The sequence below is a fragment of the Erinaceus europaeus genome, chromosome 7 (genome assembly GCF_950295315.1).
Source record: "Erinaceus europaeus chromosome 7, mEriEur2.1, whole genome shotgun sequence".
In the NCBI taxonomy this organism is placed as follows: Eukaryota; Metazoa; Chordata; class Mammalia; order Eulipotyphla; family Erinaceidae; genus Erinaceus; species Erinaceus europaeus.
The window spans coordinates 109,819,670-109,836,877 of record NC_080168.1 but is presented as its reverse complement, the minus strand read 5'-3'; the positions used below and the strand labels follow the sequence as shown (position 1 = coordinate 109,836,877).

Below are 17,208 nucleotides of genomic sequence, written 5' to 3'. Positions count from 1 at the left end.
TATAAGGTCAATTTTAATTGCTAGATAATTCATTTGACAATGAGTATGCAGTTTCATAATAATATAGCAAAATATTTCAAATTAACTAAAGTTTTCTTAACAGCTCACCTAGACACAACAGATTGGTTTAGATTGTTTCTAGGGAATTAGTACTCATTTACCCTGAGCTTTAAAACAGGCAAAGAGTTAAACAAAATCCAATGTCTATACTAATTTAGATATTATTTTACATAGTCAACATTTTTTTGTTGTTTCCTTACTTTAAAACTATAATATTTTTTTTCACAAATTAAGAAAAGTTTGAGCTGGCATTATTTATCTCAACAGATATATGTGGAAAAAAATAAGGGCTGATAAATTTCATAGGATAAAAATGCAAAAGTATCATTCACATTTACTTTTGCATGGATAAAATTAGACTAGTTTAAGAAATTAAAGACTGATTCATTTTAAACTATTTGTAAATAAGTTACTTCTATAGTGATCTACATGCATGTATAAGAGTTCGGTTTGGTAGAATGTTCATGTTACCCAAAAATGGATTTTTCAGCTTTCTTTCTTTTAATTTTTATTACATCCTTAACACAAAATATAAATATTATTACAGAGAAGAATGAATTTTTTTAAATGTCTTTATTGGGGAATTAATGTTTTACATTCGACGGTAAATACAATAGTTTGTACATGCATAATACTTCCCAGTTTTCCATATAACAATACAACCCCCAGTAGGTCCTCTGTCATCCTTCTTGGACCTGTATTCTCCCCCCACTCACCCCAGAGTCTTTTACTTTGGTGCAATATACCAATTCCAGTTCAGGCTCTACTTGTGTTTTCTCTTCTGATCTTGTTTTTCACATTGTGCCTGAGAGTGAGATCATCCCATACTCATCCTAGAAGAATGAATTTTAAGTGTTAAAATTCTAGGGAGTATCTTTTTCTTAGTATAAGTTTACCAGATTTCATTATTTTAAAACTACAAATAAGATCTCACTTTTTTTTCATACAGTGATGTAGAATGATTTAAGAAGTATCAAGCTACATTAGATCATTTAAATTAACACTAGAATTAAACAGAACATTAAAAAATATTTATTTATTCCCTTTTTTGTTGCTCCTTTTTATTGTTGTAGTTATTATTGTTGTTGTTATTGATGTTGCCCTTGTTGGATAAGACAGAGAGAAATGGAGAGAGCTGGGGAAGACAGAGAGGGGAAGAGAAAGACACCTGCAGACCTGATTCACTGCCTGTGAAGCAACTGCCCTGCAGGTGGGGAATTGGGGGCTCAAACCGGGATCCTTATGTCAGTCCTTGTGCTCTGAACCATGTGTGCTTAACCCTCTGCTCTACCGCCCGACTCCCAAGCACAACATTTTTAACTGAGACCAAATGCCATTTTAAACCAACTGTGCTACCTAAGACTAGCCTAAGTATCTCTCATCTTCAGTTTGCTCATCTATGTTAACTTAATAGAGTAATGTATATGGAAAAAATATTTCAGCTACAAAATCATTTAATTTGAAGTTATTTGTGATAGCAGAGAAAGAGTATAAACTATATGTTGACTTTATTTTATATCTTTGAGCAGAAACTGGCTATGGGTGACAAGGGAGGAGACAACCACTCAGAAGAGGTGACTGACTTCATTCTCGTGGGCATCAGAATCCGTCCAGAACTCCACAGTCTTCTCTTCATTCTATTCTTGATTGTTTATGGAATGGTCCTTCTAGGGAACCTCAGCATGATTGGCATCATTGTGACTGATCCCCGACTCAACACACCAATGTATTTTTTCCTAGGCAATCTATCCATCATTGACCTCTCCTATTCCACTGTTATTGTACCCAAAGCCATGGTCAACATCCTGTCTCAGAAAAAGACAATCTCCTTTGCAGGTTGTGTAGCTCAGCTGTTTCTTTATGCACTTTTCATGGTAACAGAGGCATTTATCTTGGCGGCCATGGCCTATGACCGTTTCATGGCCATATGTGACCCTCTCCTCTACACTGTTCGCATGTCAAGAGGTCTTTGCATCCAGTTGGTGGCTGGCTCCTATTTCTGTGGGTGGATAAGTTCCATCCTTCAAATCAGTGTGACCTTCTCAATGACTTTCTGTGCCTCTAGGGTCATTGATCACTTTTACTGCGATTCAAACCCAATCGAGAAGATTTCCTGTTCCAATGTCTTTATGAATAAGATGGTGTCATTTTGTTTGGCAGTTGTTATTATTCTGCCTACAATAGTTGTAATTGTAGTGTCTTATGTTTATATTGTGTCCACAGTGTTAAAGATCCGTTCCAGTGAAAGCAGGAAGAAAGTCTTCTCCACTTGCAGCTCCCACCTGGGGGTTGTAAGTTTGCTGTATGGAACCGTCTCCTTTGTGTATCTCACACCTCCAAATAACCCTGAACTACGGAAGGTGGCTTCCGTATGTTATATTTTGTTCACACCTATGCTGAACCCTTTAATCTACTCTCTCAGAAATAAAGATGTTAAAGATGCAATGAGAAAAGTCTTATGGAAGAAAACATTTTTACTTTAAAGAGGCTCCTCATTTTACTGTTTCTTGCATCAATTGACACTGTCTGTCTTCTAGACTCAGTCATTTAAAATTCAAGTTTATTAACAAAATATTTATTAAAAAATTTATCTGTCTTATTTCATAGCATTAATAATAGCCTATAAGGATTAATCCAAAAGTTTGTACTTATTTTCAAGGCATATTAAATCTGAATGTTCTTATCAACCATAAAATTTACCACATTGCTATAAAGCTAGATAGTTCTCACTCTCATAGTAATATGAGTTATGGGAAAGGAAAAGGATAGATTATATTTTACTTTGCTTCCCTGTATGTGTAAGTGGAATTTAGAGAAAATACTAATGATTAACTTGGAAACCATGTGACCCAACTGATTCATGCAAGTGACAGTATAAATGAGTGTTGTGTTTTGAGTCTGTGAACATTCCAAATATGTCACAGCATCTGTGTAAGATGAAGAGGAAGTGGAAAGCTAACATAGAGATCTTTCTTTAGCTAAAGGGGCTAAGATGAAGAAATGAGTAATTGGATTAATTTTGCTTATGTTAAAACACTATGTTTGGCTTCTCTCCACCCCCTGAGTTGGGGCTTTACATGTGCATGGTTTCACTGTTTCTGGCCCAACTTTTTCACTAAGGTGTATAGACACAAAGAGAGACTGAGACACCACAGCACCAGAAATTTCCCTAATGCTATGACATGCCTATGTGGTGCCAAGATTTTATGCCATAAGAATGGTGGTTAAAGTGGAATTCCACAGATTTGCCAGTTATCAAGGAAAGCCAAGTTGTAGGGAAAGCCATAGATGGTTACTGGTTTTACAAGCAATATGACACTTCAGCTAAACAATTACAATGCTTGAGTCTAGGCAATATAAAATGTAAGAAATAAAACAGTTTTATCCATATATTTGGAATTGTGAAATGTAAAATAAATTTTCAATTAGGTTTTTTTAAAAACTTTTATTAGGATAGCAAAGCCTCTTTTGATGAATAACAATAAGGTGCACCTGTCAGTTAATGTTCATTGTGAAAAATTATGAGATAATTACTATTCAAAGGATAAACAGAAGTTAAGTGACTTAATATAGTTATGTTTACATACATGTGTATATATGTATATATACATATATGTATGTCTTTACTTTCCTAAACCTGTCAAACTATCATTTTTCCTTGATGTCTATTTTCAGAAAAATATTGGGGACTAACAAAGAAATTTACATTAGTTTGGGAATCTGATTTCTGTCAGTGATCATAATCACTTTAGAAAATATACTTAAAAAAAAACAAACAAAAAAAAAGAAAAATACTTTTTAAATTTTGAGGTTGCTGACTTGAACTGTATGTCCAATCGATTAAGACTATCTTCCTGACATATCTAAAAGGTGAGGGTTAGTAAATCTGAGAGGGAAGAGTCTGTTAAAATGGATAAGAATACAGATTAAACTCCCTTTCTTAAGTTTCTATATATTTTCTCTGCAACCATAACAAATTACAGTATTTCCTGTTATAGCCTCACAAGTGGTTTTTCTTAAATCACTCTAAATGTTCAACAGGAATCTGGGAAAGTCGAAAACTAAGGCAGAGTGCTTTTCAAAAGTGTTAACTAGAAATCTCTTTCATTTTTAAGACTGCCATAAACATTTTCCTTGGTTAGTATTTTCATGTGTTTACAGGACTTAAATGAAAAGTAATGCCTATCTTACAACTTTCTTGTTGTTTGTGCCATCAAGATTCCATCAACGTAATTCCATATCAATGTTTTGTTCACTTTCACTGACAATATATTTTCCTTTTTAATGATGCATAATTGGTTATAAAACATTACTGTATTCAGAAAAATTTGAAGGTGACAGCTGCATCTTATATATATAACCAACTATTTAGAAAGAGCTTAAAAAGTGTGTGCAGAAATTAATAGGATGAAATAGTTTATCAGTGATATGATTTTGAGGAGATCGGAAGTGCATTAGACAACTCATATTTGTAAACTTGTTTGTTTATACTGTGTGTCTTATCTTTTTATTCCATGCTTTGAATATCCACATATATTAACTTGTACCATCATATGCTGGATTTTTTCAAATTGATGTACTGTTGATGTTTATCTAATATTTAATCTTTTGATGTAAATCTTGTGTAAAATCATTTATAATGATGTATTCTATTGTCAGAATGCTAGGATTCTCTAATTCAGCTGCAAATTATAATTAAGGGCTGATTCAAACTCACAATCATAATTTAAACTGGCTAAATAAAGCATGTGGACAAATACCCAGAGTTTTCTCCACTTGTCTTAGGATCCTTCCTTTTATCTCTCTCTCTCTTTCTCTCTCTCTTTCTTTCTTTCTCCCTCCCTTTCTTTCTTATACCAGAACACAGCTCAGATTTGGCTTATGGTGGTGGTGGGGATTGAACCTGGGACTTCAGAGCCTCAAGCATGAGAGTCTTTTTGTATAACCATTATGCTATCTACTCCCACCTTCTTAGGATCATTTCAAAAACTCATTATGATAACTACATAATGAGAACCTGCCCTTGTCTAGACCTGAAGGGAGAGTTGGTGATCAACTCGCTTGAACCTCATGGAAACAATGGCCTGGACTTCCCAGAACAGTGGGCCCTATTCTCCAACAAAACAATTTGCTCTGCTTTATATCGTAATGTTTTTCAGCCACCAAGGTGCAGATGCTGCCATGATGCTAACCTGACTTCACTGGACAGATGACCTCACTGATGTGCCCTGGAACCCCACTGGGGAACAGGGTGGGGAGTGTCCTCCTATAGAGGGGATGGGATGCGGGGATATGGTGGTGGAAACTGTGTGGAGTTGTACCCTCTTATCCTATGGTCTTGTTGATTTTTACTGAATAATAATTTAAAAAATCCAGAAAAAAAAAAGAATTTAACAAAAGACTGATTTCCATATACTGAGTTTTAGAAACTATGGCTTCTTCTAGATTTTTGAAGTAATCTTTCTTTCCTTATCAGCAACTTATTTATTCATTCATGTATCATTTATTATTGCCACAAGGGTATGACCAGGGTGCAGAACCTACACAATGAATCCACTGATCCTGGAGCCCCCCCTTCTTCTTAATTTCCTTCCTTCTTTTTTATTTCCTTCCTTCCTTCCTTCCTTCCTTCCTTCCTTCCTTCCTTCCTTTCTTTCTTCCTTCCTTCCTTTTTCCTTCCTTCTATCCTTTCTCCTTCCATCCTTCCCTCTTTTGAGACAGAAATTGAGAAGAAAGGGAGTGACAGGGAGAAAGAGTGGCACCTACATCACTGCTCATGAAACTATCCCCATGTCCATAGAGTTTTTATCACCATGTAAAAATCATCCACAGACTCTGACCACAGAAATGAGGACACCAAATGGAAGGGGAGGATGTACGAATGGAGGAGACACAATAGATGTTGACAGAGGGACATTGGTACTTTATGGGGGGACATGGTGTGGTAACAAACTTGAGAAAGTTGTAAGATTACTCAGAATATTACAAATGTTATAGGGCCAGAGAGATGGCTCATGTGTGAGGTTCAAGTCTGAGCCCTGAAAACACATGGGCTACCAAAGCATTTAGGGGCATGGGTAAACTCTGGTATTGTGAAATCTCTCCTTCTTTCTATCTATATCTGAATGAAAGTAAATAAATTCACTTAAAATATAAAATTTATGGTTGTCAGGAGGAAATGAGGAAGGGTATGTGTTAATTGGAAAAATAATTTATTGTATGGTGAAGAGTGGAGCAAGGTTTTTGTTTTTTTATGCAAAGTTTTTATTTTTTAATTCTTCTCCAGCCATATAGTTACCCTTTCCAGTATAGAGAAAGGTTTAGTGGTGAGCATAATACAATATATATTATATACCATGATATATACTATATATCCATATATAATTATGTATTATGTTAAGATATTAATATATATTATGCATATTGTTATTTGATGTTTTTATTTTCTAAATTTATTTTTATTGGTGATTTAATAATAGTTTAAAAGATTACAGGAGTATAATTCCACACATCTGCCACCACAATTCTGTGAGCTGACCCTTCTGCCTCCAAGGATAATCAGTCTAGTTTTAAATAAATTTCTGAGACAGTTTGGCTACTTTTCTTTTTCTTTCTTACTTCTTTCCCTTTTCTTTCTTTCCTTTTTTCCCCAAGTACATCTCTATTTCAATTATTTATATTGCACTTTTGAGAAAAAACATTCCCTAGTTTTCTTTCAGAGAAATGTGGGCCATTTGGTAACAATTGATATAAACTACAGCAATAAGAGTCCTTGAACACAAACAAGTGAAAGATAAAATGCCTTCACTTTACCTTAGGTCCACCTATTTTATTTTAATCCCAAGGCAAGGGTGGAAGATAGTATAAACTTTATGCATAAGACTTCCATGGTTGGAAAGGTTTTACTTTAAATAAAGTGATTTGATTGTATTATATATTCTTTTTGTTAAGATCTGACAGAAGATAGGTACACTACTTACCAAATCATTTGCCCATGAATTTCCCTTTGATAGAATTGTTTTTCCTTTTCCACAACCTGTACTGGTCCTGGAAAAGGATGATAGAGGACCTAGTGGGGGTCATATTATGCATGTTATGCATGTATTAACTATTGTATTTATTGGTAACTATAAAACATTAATCCCCCAATAAAGGGGAAAAAGGATCTGCTATATCATACAGGACCTCAACATGATTTATGTCATTTGATGGTATTTACAAATCACTATATCTTATGTAGTGACATGCCCAGTTGCTTCTGGTCTCCCTGGTCTAAGATTATAGGTGATTAAAAAAAGAATAGTTTTTCCTTATTTATAGATGAAAAGATTTAGATGTTTCTATTAGTGTATCTTTTTTTTTTTTTTAACAGGGGAGAGCACGAACGCAGTCCCCCACTACCACAAATTATGCAGTCGAGTTTCCCACATTTGGGGAAATCGCAGGGGTCAGCACATCCAGAGTGCAATGGATAAGCCTCGCCCTGGGAAAACCACCTTCGTGATCATGGTATCTCCCCTGCCAGGTAAGTATCTATTAGTGTATCTATTTGTTAGATCACTGAGCATTTCACATCTTTGTACTATGTATGCTTAAACTGGTGAACCACTGCCTGGCCCCCATTTTACGTCTTTGTTTCTTATCTAGGAATCTGTCTCACAATGTTTTTTTGTTTTGTTGTTTTCTTTTTTATAGTAGTGGCTTTTGGGAAAGGAAGATCATTCTTCTTTTTCTTTTCCTTTTTCCTTTTTTTAAATTGCCTCCTCTGCTTCCAGCAGCCATTTCTTCCTTTGTATTTTTATTTGATAGGACAGAGAGAAATTTGAAAGGGAAAGGAAGATAGAGAGGGAGAAGAAAAGATAGACAACTGCAGACCTGCTTCATCACTTGCAGAGTATCCCTTCTGCAAGTATTGAGCAGGCCTCACACATGGGTCCTTGTGCATGCCCCCTCCAAAGAATTAATCAAATTTTAAAAACTTAGACTGAAATAAAACCAAGAAGGTAGAGTTGAAGAGAAAGTTCTTCACTCTGAAAGCATGAACTACATATAATTTATTACTTACCAACATTCTATTCCTCTTGATGTAGCTCAGCCTACTAGAATTGGATAGACTTCCACTGAATACATCAGACAGACTCCTGTAACTCAAAAATATTTCTCTAATGCAGGGAGATAGCTCACTTGGTAGAAAGAGAACATACCTTGTTGTACCTGATACTCTGAGTTAAAGCTCCAACACCACATGGGGGCACCACAGTCAGCTCCATGGACAGTGGACAGTCCAGTCATATCTCTCCATGATCTCCGCCAGACACTCGCCGTGACTTCTCTCTCTCTCTCTCTCTCTCTCTCTCTCTCAATCTCTCTCTCTCTCTCTCTTCCTCTATACCTCCACCCCTTTCTCTCTCAAATAAAAGAATAAAAATACCCAGTCCAGGAAGCCACTCAGTAGTGGTATTGTGCATATACAAGGTCCTGAATATTTCCCTAGTATTTTATTTTTAAAGAAATCTTAATTTTTAAAAAATATTATCTTTATTTATTTGGTAGAAACAGCTAGAAATCCAGAGTAAGGGGGATACGGAGAGGAAGAGGCACAGAGAGACAACTGCAGCACTGTTTCACCACTTGTGAAGCTTCCCCCCATGCAGGTAGGGAGGGGGGGCTTTAATCCAAGTCTTTGTGCATTGTAACATGTACGTTCAAGCAGGTGTGCCCCACCCTCATTTTTAAGAAAGACTAGTTCAAATACTGGCCACAGATATATAGGACTGTAATTACAAACATTTAACTTTTTGCTTCCTTTATGAAAGAAAGACTCCTGTTTTAAAGGTACTCAAGCAACTATCAGCAACAGTTTTATAGTGCCAAACACAGCTTTATGAGGTACAGCAGACAGAGCAGTATAAGGACTCTGCTAGAGGCAAATGATCCCTCTCTCCACCATCACTGGTCATCTCCATCAGAAACAGCATTGTGGACCCCCCTGTGGGCCTCTACAGGACCTCGCCCTCAATGTGGAACAGCAATGGTAGGGACGCCCCACTCTCCGAAGGGAGGCTGGGTCAACATACTCTGCCACTCAAGGAAGACAGGTACTACAATGAATGCAGCCTAGAATGTTCTTAGCTATGACCACGGAATATGAGCTCAGACCTACAGGGCATGGAGAAGTTACACAGGCTCCTGTGCTGAATATGATCCCCAGGTCAGATAGACGGGGTTTATAGTTAATGGTATTTATATACTTTCCCCATATTTGGGAGTTACTCTGCCCTGATCCAGCTTTCTAGACCAATTTCCAACTGTTACATCATCTCCCCAGATAATATCTTTAGTTCAATTGTGTATCTTAGCTACCAGGCTCAGGCAAAAGTTATTAAAGTCATGGGCCTTTGGAATATACCTAAAATAGACTTTCTAACTTCATACAAAATGGAGACCCCAGTTTTCATCAATTTATATTATTACCTTTAGGTTCTTGATTATTAAACAACTTGTTCTGCTTTAACTCTTAATGCTTTTCAGCCACCAAATTGCAGGTGCTACCATGACTCCAACCTGACATCCATGGGCAGACAACCTCACTTAAGTGTTCTGGAACTCCACCTCTTCAGAGCCCTTCCCCACTAGGAAAAGATAGAAACAGGCTGGAAGTATGGATTGACCTGCCAATGCCCATGTCAGCAGAGAAGCAATTAAAGAAGCCAGACTTTCCACCTCCTGCACCCCATAATGATCCTGGGTCCATGCTCCCAGAGAGATAAAGAATAGGAAAACTTAAGGAGTCAGGCAGTAGTGCAGCAGGTTAAGCACAGGTGGTGCAAAGCACAAGGACTGGCTTAAAGATCCTGGTTTGAGCCCACGCCTCCCCACCTGCAGGGGAATCACTTCACAGGCAGTGAAGCAAGTCTGCAGGTGTCTGTCTTTCTCTCCCTCCTCTGTCTTCCCCTCCTCTCTCCATTTCTCTCTGTCCTATCCAACAACAATGGCATCAATAAAAACAACAACAATAAAACAACAAGGGCAACAAAAGGGAATAAATAAATATTAAAAAAAAGAATAGGAAAACTCCCAATGGAAGGGGTGGGATGGAGAACTCTGGTGGTGGTAATTGTGTGGAATTGTACCTCTCTTATCCCACGGTCTTATGGATCATTATTAAATCATTAAAAACATAAAATTAAATTAAAAATAGCAGCAGTAGAGTGTGGCAAAACATAAGAAAATTCTCTCAACTACATGGCTACAATCAGGCTAAGTTTCAGTTCCGATGATCTGGCTGTGGAAAGGTTAAGTATTCCACTTACACAAATAGAACAGATAGTAAACTTACAGCATATTCCACTCAGTATAAAAGGCTAGACAACTACAAAACTGAAACAAAAAAGATTTAAAGAGCTAGAGAGATACCTCAAGCACAGGTATGTGTTTTGAAAGGCATGCAATCCACATTCAAGCACCAGCACCACATAGGAGGTTCTGTGGTCTCTCTCTCTCTTCCCCTTTTTTTTTTTCCTTTCTCTGTTTCTGGATGAATGAAAAAGTAGCTCCAAGTGGTGCAATCATGCATGACAAGGCCCCAGACCTTCCATAAAAACACCAAATATTAATAAATATATGTTGGGACCAGGTGGTAGTGCACCTGGTAAAGTGCACATATTATAGTGCAGAAAGAACCCGATTTAAGCTCCTGGTCCCCACCTGCAGGGGGAAAGCTTCACAAGTGGTGAAGGAGGGCTGCAGGTGTCTCTATGTCTCTTTCCCTCTCTATCTCCCTTCCCTTCTCAATTTCTCTCTGTCTCTAGCCAATAATAAAAATATATAAATAAATATTTTTAAAGGAAATACATATTAATCCATACCAGAAGTAAACTAGAAACTGCAAGTTGTATTTAGTGCAAGAGGAAAAGTAGGTATAAAAATTGGAAAGGATGTGAGAATGTGAGCTCAGATCTACAGGGATACAGAGGCCACGTAGGTTCCTAAGCTGAACACGGGCCCCAGACCACATCAAATTGCTGGGGTTTATAGTCAATGATATTTATACACCTTTCCCATATTTGAGAGCTACACTCTTCCCTGATCCAGCTTTCTGGTCCTTTTTCCAGCCATGACATCATCTCCCCAGACAATAACTAGGATCCACCTGCATATCAGATGTCAGGCTCATAAAAAAAACAAAAGAAAACAAACTAAAGAACTAGTATAATCACGGACCATTTGGAATCTACCTAAAATAGGCCTACTAACTATCAAACGCAGACCCTCAACTCTTCATCTGAACTACTCCAGCCTTTAGGTTCATGATTAGTCAACAATTTGTTTGGCTTTATATGTTAACTCCTTTTTCAGCCACCAGGTTCCAGATGCTACCATGATGCCAACCAGACTTCCCTAGGCAGACGACGACCCCACCAATGTGTCCTAGAGCCCTGCTTCCCCAGAGCCCCGCCCCAGAGAGAGACAGGCTGGGAATATGGATCGACCTGCCAATACCCATATTCAACAGAGCAGCAATTACAGAAGCCAGACCTTCCATCTTCTGTACCCCATAATGACCCTAGGTCCATGTGCCCAGAGGGATAAATAATAGGAAAGCTACAGGGGAGGGGATGGGACATGGAGTTCTGGTGGTGGGAATTGTGTGGAGTTGTACTCCTCTTATCCTGTGGTTTTTGTCAGTGTTCCCTTTTTTTTTTAAATTTTTTATTTAAGAAAGGATTAATGGGGGGGAGAGGAAGATGGCGGACTGAGAAGTCGCTAACAGCAAGTGCTCTGATCGCATCGTTGGCAACGGTAGGATTTTCTGCCTTTAGCAGGCCAGTCAATAAGGGGTGAAACCAAAAAGTGAGTACAATTTAATTTGGGTTAAGAATTAGAGTAAAGGTGACACGGACTAGCGGGGCTCCAGAATTCCCAGGGCGCCGGGCAAGGCGAGTGCGCCGGGCATTGTCCTCCGCCCGCCCAGGAAGGCGGCTCCTCCGCCGGTTGCAGAGCGCGGCGGGCAGAGGACCCGGAGAGAGCACTTTAGCTCGGGGGCTTTCTCTTGGGAGTCTCCAGGGTCCACCGCGACCCTGAGAGCGGATCCAAAGACTTCCTGAGTATAGCTCTCATTGGATCAAAGGATTTGGAGCTAGTTTTCATTTTTGAGAAATCCTTTAAAAAAGTCTGGAGGGGGGGGTTTCCCGGAAGATGGCGGACTGAGAAGCGGCTAGCCTTGGAGTTCCGGACACATCTCGTGTAAATAATAGGATTTTCTGCCTTTAGCAGGCCAGCCAATAAGGGGCCATAGCGGTAACACCAAGGAGGTGTCTATAACTTAATTTGGGTTAAGAATTAGAATAGGGGAAAAAATTCTTTTTTCTTCCTTTTAATTTTCAAGCATACATCCTTCCCGCTGCCCCCCCCCCCCCATAAGCAGTGCCTGGGACCAGCTACTAGCAGGATACCCCATACCACCAAACAGGGTTTTTTTTTTTTTTTTTTTAACTCACTGATACACATTTGGGAAGTTCCTCGCACTGCTCTTTAATTACAACCCTTCTTCTTATCTTCTCCCTTATCTCTCACTATCTCTTTTTTTAATTTTTTTTATCTTGTCATACACTTCTTTCTTCTTTGCCTTTCTGAATTTGTGAATTACTTTGGGGAAGAAATCTGACCCAGAGTGGACTCTCTATGTGTGTATCTCTGCTCTAGTTCCCTTTACATTCTTGTTACCCCTAGAATATACACTGGATAGTAGATTTGCATAACTGTCTATTCTTGCTATCCTCTTTTTCTTTTCCCTTTCTTCACTGGGATTTGGTTACTATTTTTTCACGGACTGGAGAAATTTTTTGGCTAACTGGTAACGATTAAACTCCTTCAATACTTACTTCAGTTGCTACTGTAATTCCGGAGGTTGGTGAGTGCAATTGTCATAAAGGTATTTAGTACAGTGTTACTTGTGCTCAAAACACAACAACTGAGGAACAACAGAGCATTAAAAAAAAAGAGAGAGAAACACATAAATAAAAAAAAATGGGTAGATTAAAATAAAACTGCTACCCCAATGAATGAAGACAAGAGCCCAGAAGAAACCACAAATCAGTCAGAAGTAACCATAGATAAGAAAATTATGCAAGCAATAATAAACTTATTAATCACAGAAATGAAAACAACATTGGAGGAAAGGAATGGCAGTATTAGGGAAACAACAGTTGAGACCCCCAAGGAAAATACTGATTATCTTGAGACAATTAGAGAACTGAAAGCTGAAATAGCTGTAATGAAGAAAGAAGCTGAGGCAAGGGAAAGCAGACTAACAGAAGCAGAAAACAGAATTAGTCAGACAGAGGATGAGTTAGAGAAAACTAAGAAAGAGGTGAAAGAGCTTAAAAAGAGATTGAGAGACACTGAAAACAACAACAGAGACATATGGGATGATCTCAAAAGAAGTAACATTCGTATAATTGGCCTGCCAGAGGAAGAAAGAGAGGAAGGGGAAGCAAACATTCTAGAGGAAATAATACAAGAAAATTTCCCAGACCTGAATAACAGAAAGGATATCAAGGTGCAAGAGGCCCAGAGAGTACCAAACAGAATCAACCCAGACCTGAAAACACCAAGACACATCATAGTCACAATGAGAAGAAGTAAGGATAAAGAAAGGATCCTAAAGGCTGCAAGAGAGAAACAAAAAGTCACATACAGGGGAAAACCCATAAGACTTTCTGCAGATTTCTCAACTCAAACTCTAAAAGCCAGAAGGGAGTGGCAAGATATCTATCGAGCCCTGAATGAAAAAGGGTTTCAACCAAGGATAATATATCCTGCTAGACTTTCATTCTAACTAGATGGAGGGATCAAAACCTTCTTAGACAAACAACAGTTAAAGGAGGCAACTATCACCAAGCCGGCCCTGAAAGAGGTACTAAAAGACCTCTTATAAACAAGAACATCACTATAATAGTTGTAATATATCAGAGTAAACAAATTGTTTTTTAGAACAATGGCACTACAATACATTAAATCCATAATATCAATAAATGTCAATGGCTTAAACTCACCCATCAAAAGGCACAGGGTGGGGGGATGGATCAGAAAACATAACCCAACCATATGCTGCTTGCAAGAATCCCATCTGTCACAACAAGATAAACACAGACTTAAAGTGAAAGGATGGAAAGCTATCATACAGGCTAACGGTCCACAAAAAAGGGCAGGAACAGCCATTCTCATCTCAGACATGCTAGATTTTAAATTAAATAAAGTAATAAAAGATAGGCAAGGACATTACATAATGATTAGAGGATCAATCAGCCAAGAAGACTTAACAATTATTAACATCTATGCACCCAACGAGGGACCATCTAAATACATTAAACACCGACTGAAAGAATTTCAAAAATACATCAATAGTAATACAATAATAGTGGGAGACTTCAATACCCCACTCTCACACTTAGACAGATCAACAAAGCAGAGAACCAATAAAGATACAAGAGAATTGAATGAAGAGATTGACAGACTAGACCTCTTGGACATTTTCAGACTCCTCCACCCCAAAAAACTGGAATACACCTTCTTTTCAAATCCACACAACACATACTCAAGGATTGACCACATGTTAGGCCACAAAGACAGCATCAATAAATTCAAGAGCATTGAAATCATCCCAAGTATCTTCTCAGACCACAGTGGAGTAAAACTAACTTTTAACAACAAACGGAAAATTATTAAAAGACATAGAATTTGGAAACTAAACAACATGCTCCTTAAGAACCACTGGGTCAGAGACTCACTCAAACAGGAAATTCAAATGTTCCTGGAAACTAATGAAAATGAAGACACAACCTATCAAAATATTTGGGACACAGCGAAAGCAGTACTGAGAGGGAAACTTATAGCCATACAATCACATATTAAACACCAAGAAGAAGCCCAAATGAACGACCTTACTACACACCACAAGGACTTAGAGGAAGAGGAACAAAGGAACCCTAAAGCAACCAGAAGGACAGAAATCACTAAAGTTAGAGCAGAAATAAACAACATCGAAAATAAAAGAACCATACAAAAGATCAATGAAACCAAATGTTGGTTCTTTGAAAGATTAAACAAAATTGACAAACCCCTAGCCAGACTCACCAAACAAAAAAGAGAGAAGACTCAAATTAATAGAATTGTAAACGATGCAGGAGATATCACAACTGACACCACAGAAATCCAGAGAATTCTGCGAAACTTCTATAAAGAATTATATGCCACCAAGCTAGAGAATCTGGAAGAAATGGAACAATTCCTAGAAACCTATGCACTTCCAAAACTGAACCAAGAAGAACTACAAAATCTAAATGCACCAATCACAGACAAAGAAATTGACACCGTTATTAAGAATCTCCCCAACAACAAAAGTCCTGGACCAGATGGCTTCACAAATGAATTCTACAAAACTTTCAGGAAACAGTTAATACCCATACTTCTTAAGCTATTCCATAAGATTGAAGAAACAGGAATACTCCCTTCCACCTTTTATGAAGCCAACATCACCCTGATACCAAAAGCTGATAGGGACAGAACAAAAAAGGAAAACTACAGACCAATATCTCTGATGAACATAGATGCCAAAATATTAAACAAGATCTTGGCCAATCGGATACAGCAACACATCAAAAAGATTGTTCATCATGACCAAGTGGGATTCATCCCAGGAATGCAAGGCTGGTTCAACATCCGTAAATCAAACAATGTCATTCATCACATCAATAAAAGCAAAGCCAAAAACCACATGATTATCTCAATAGATGCAGAAAAAGCCTTTGACAAAATCCAACACCCATTCATGCTCAAAACTCTACAAAAAATGGGAATAGATGGGAAATTCCTCAAGATAGTGGAGTCTATATATAGCAAACCTACAGTCAACATCATACTCAATGGACAGAAGCTGAAAGCAATCCCCTTAAAATCGGGGACTAGACAGGGCTGTCCACTGTCACCGTTACTCTTCAACATAGTATTGGAAGTTCTTGCCATAGCAATCAGGCAAGAGAACGAAATCAAAGGGATACAGATTGGAAGGGAAGAAGTCAAGCTCTCACTATTTGCAGATGATATGATAGTATACATAGAAAGACCTAAAGAATCCAGTAGAAAATTACTGGAAGTTGTTAGGCAATATAGCAAGGTATCAGGCTACAAAATCAATGTACAAAAATCAGTGGCATTTCTTTATGCAAACACTAAATCTGAAGAAGAAAACATCCAGAAATCACTCCCATTTACTGTTTCAGCAAAATCAATCAAATACCTAGGAATAAAGTTGACCAAAGAAGTGAAAGACTTGTATACTGAAAACTATGAGTCGCTACTCAAGGAGATAGAAACTGATACCAAGAAATGGAAAGATATCCCATGCTCATGGATTGGAAGAATAAATATCATCAAAATGAATATTCTCCCCAGAGCCATATACAAATTTAATGCAATACCCATCAAAGTTCCACCAGGCTTCTTTAAGAGAATAGAACAAACACTACAATCATTTATCTGGAACCTGAAAACACCTAGAATTACCAAAACCATCTTAAGGAAAAGAAACAGAAATGGAGACATCACACTCCCAGACCTTAAACTATATTATAAAGCCATCATCATCAAAACAGCATGGTACTGGAACAAAAATAGGCATACAGACCAGTGGAACAGAATTGAAAGCCCAGAAGTAAATCCCAACACCTATGGGCATCTAATCTTTGATAAGGGGGCCCAAAGGATTAAATGGAAAAAGGAGGCTCTCTTCAATAAATGGTGCTGGGAAAACTGGGTTGAAACATGCAGAAGAATGAAATTGAACCACTTTATCTCACCAGAAACAAAAATCAACTCCAAATGGATCAAAGACCTAGATGTCAGACCAGAAACAATCAAATACTTAGAGGAAAACATTGGTAAAACACTTTCCCACATACACCTCAAGGACATCTTTGATGAATCAAACCCAATTGCAAGGAAGACCAAAGCAGAAACAAACCAATGGGACTACATCAATTGAAAAGCTCCTGCACATCCAAAGAAACTATTAAACAAACAGAGAGACCCCTCACAGAATGGGAGAAGATCTTCACATGCCAGACATCAGACAAGAAACTAATCACC

General features: G+C 37.9%; 1 protein-coding gene and 1 non-coding gene across 2 annotated transcripts; one reads left to right on the top strand and one right to left on the bottom strand.

Annotated features, from left to right (window-relative positions):
• Positions 1-1,598: 1,598 nt before the first annotated feature.
• On the top strand, positions 1,599-2,543 carry LOC103109123 (olfactory receptor 9K2-like). Its single transcript, XM_007518130.1, has one exon. It carries the CDS (start codon positions 1,599-1,601, stop codon positions 2,541-2,543), a length of 945 nt encoding a protein of 314 aa, XP_007518192.1.
• Positions 2,544-7,429: 4,886 nt separating this feature from the next.
• Positions 7,430-7,593, bottom strand: LOC132539717 (U1 spliceosomal RNA). The gene has a single exon (XR_009551043.1). It is a non-coding gene; the product is annotated as a U1 spliceosomal RNA (small nuclear RNA).
• Between the last annotated feature and the right edge of the window lie 9,615 nt (positions 7,594-17,208).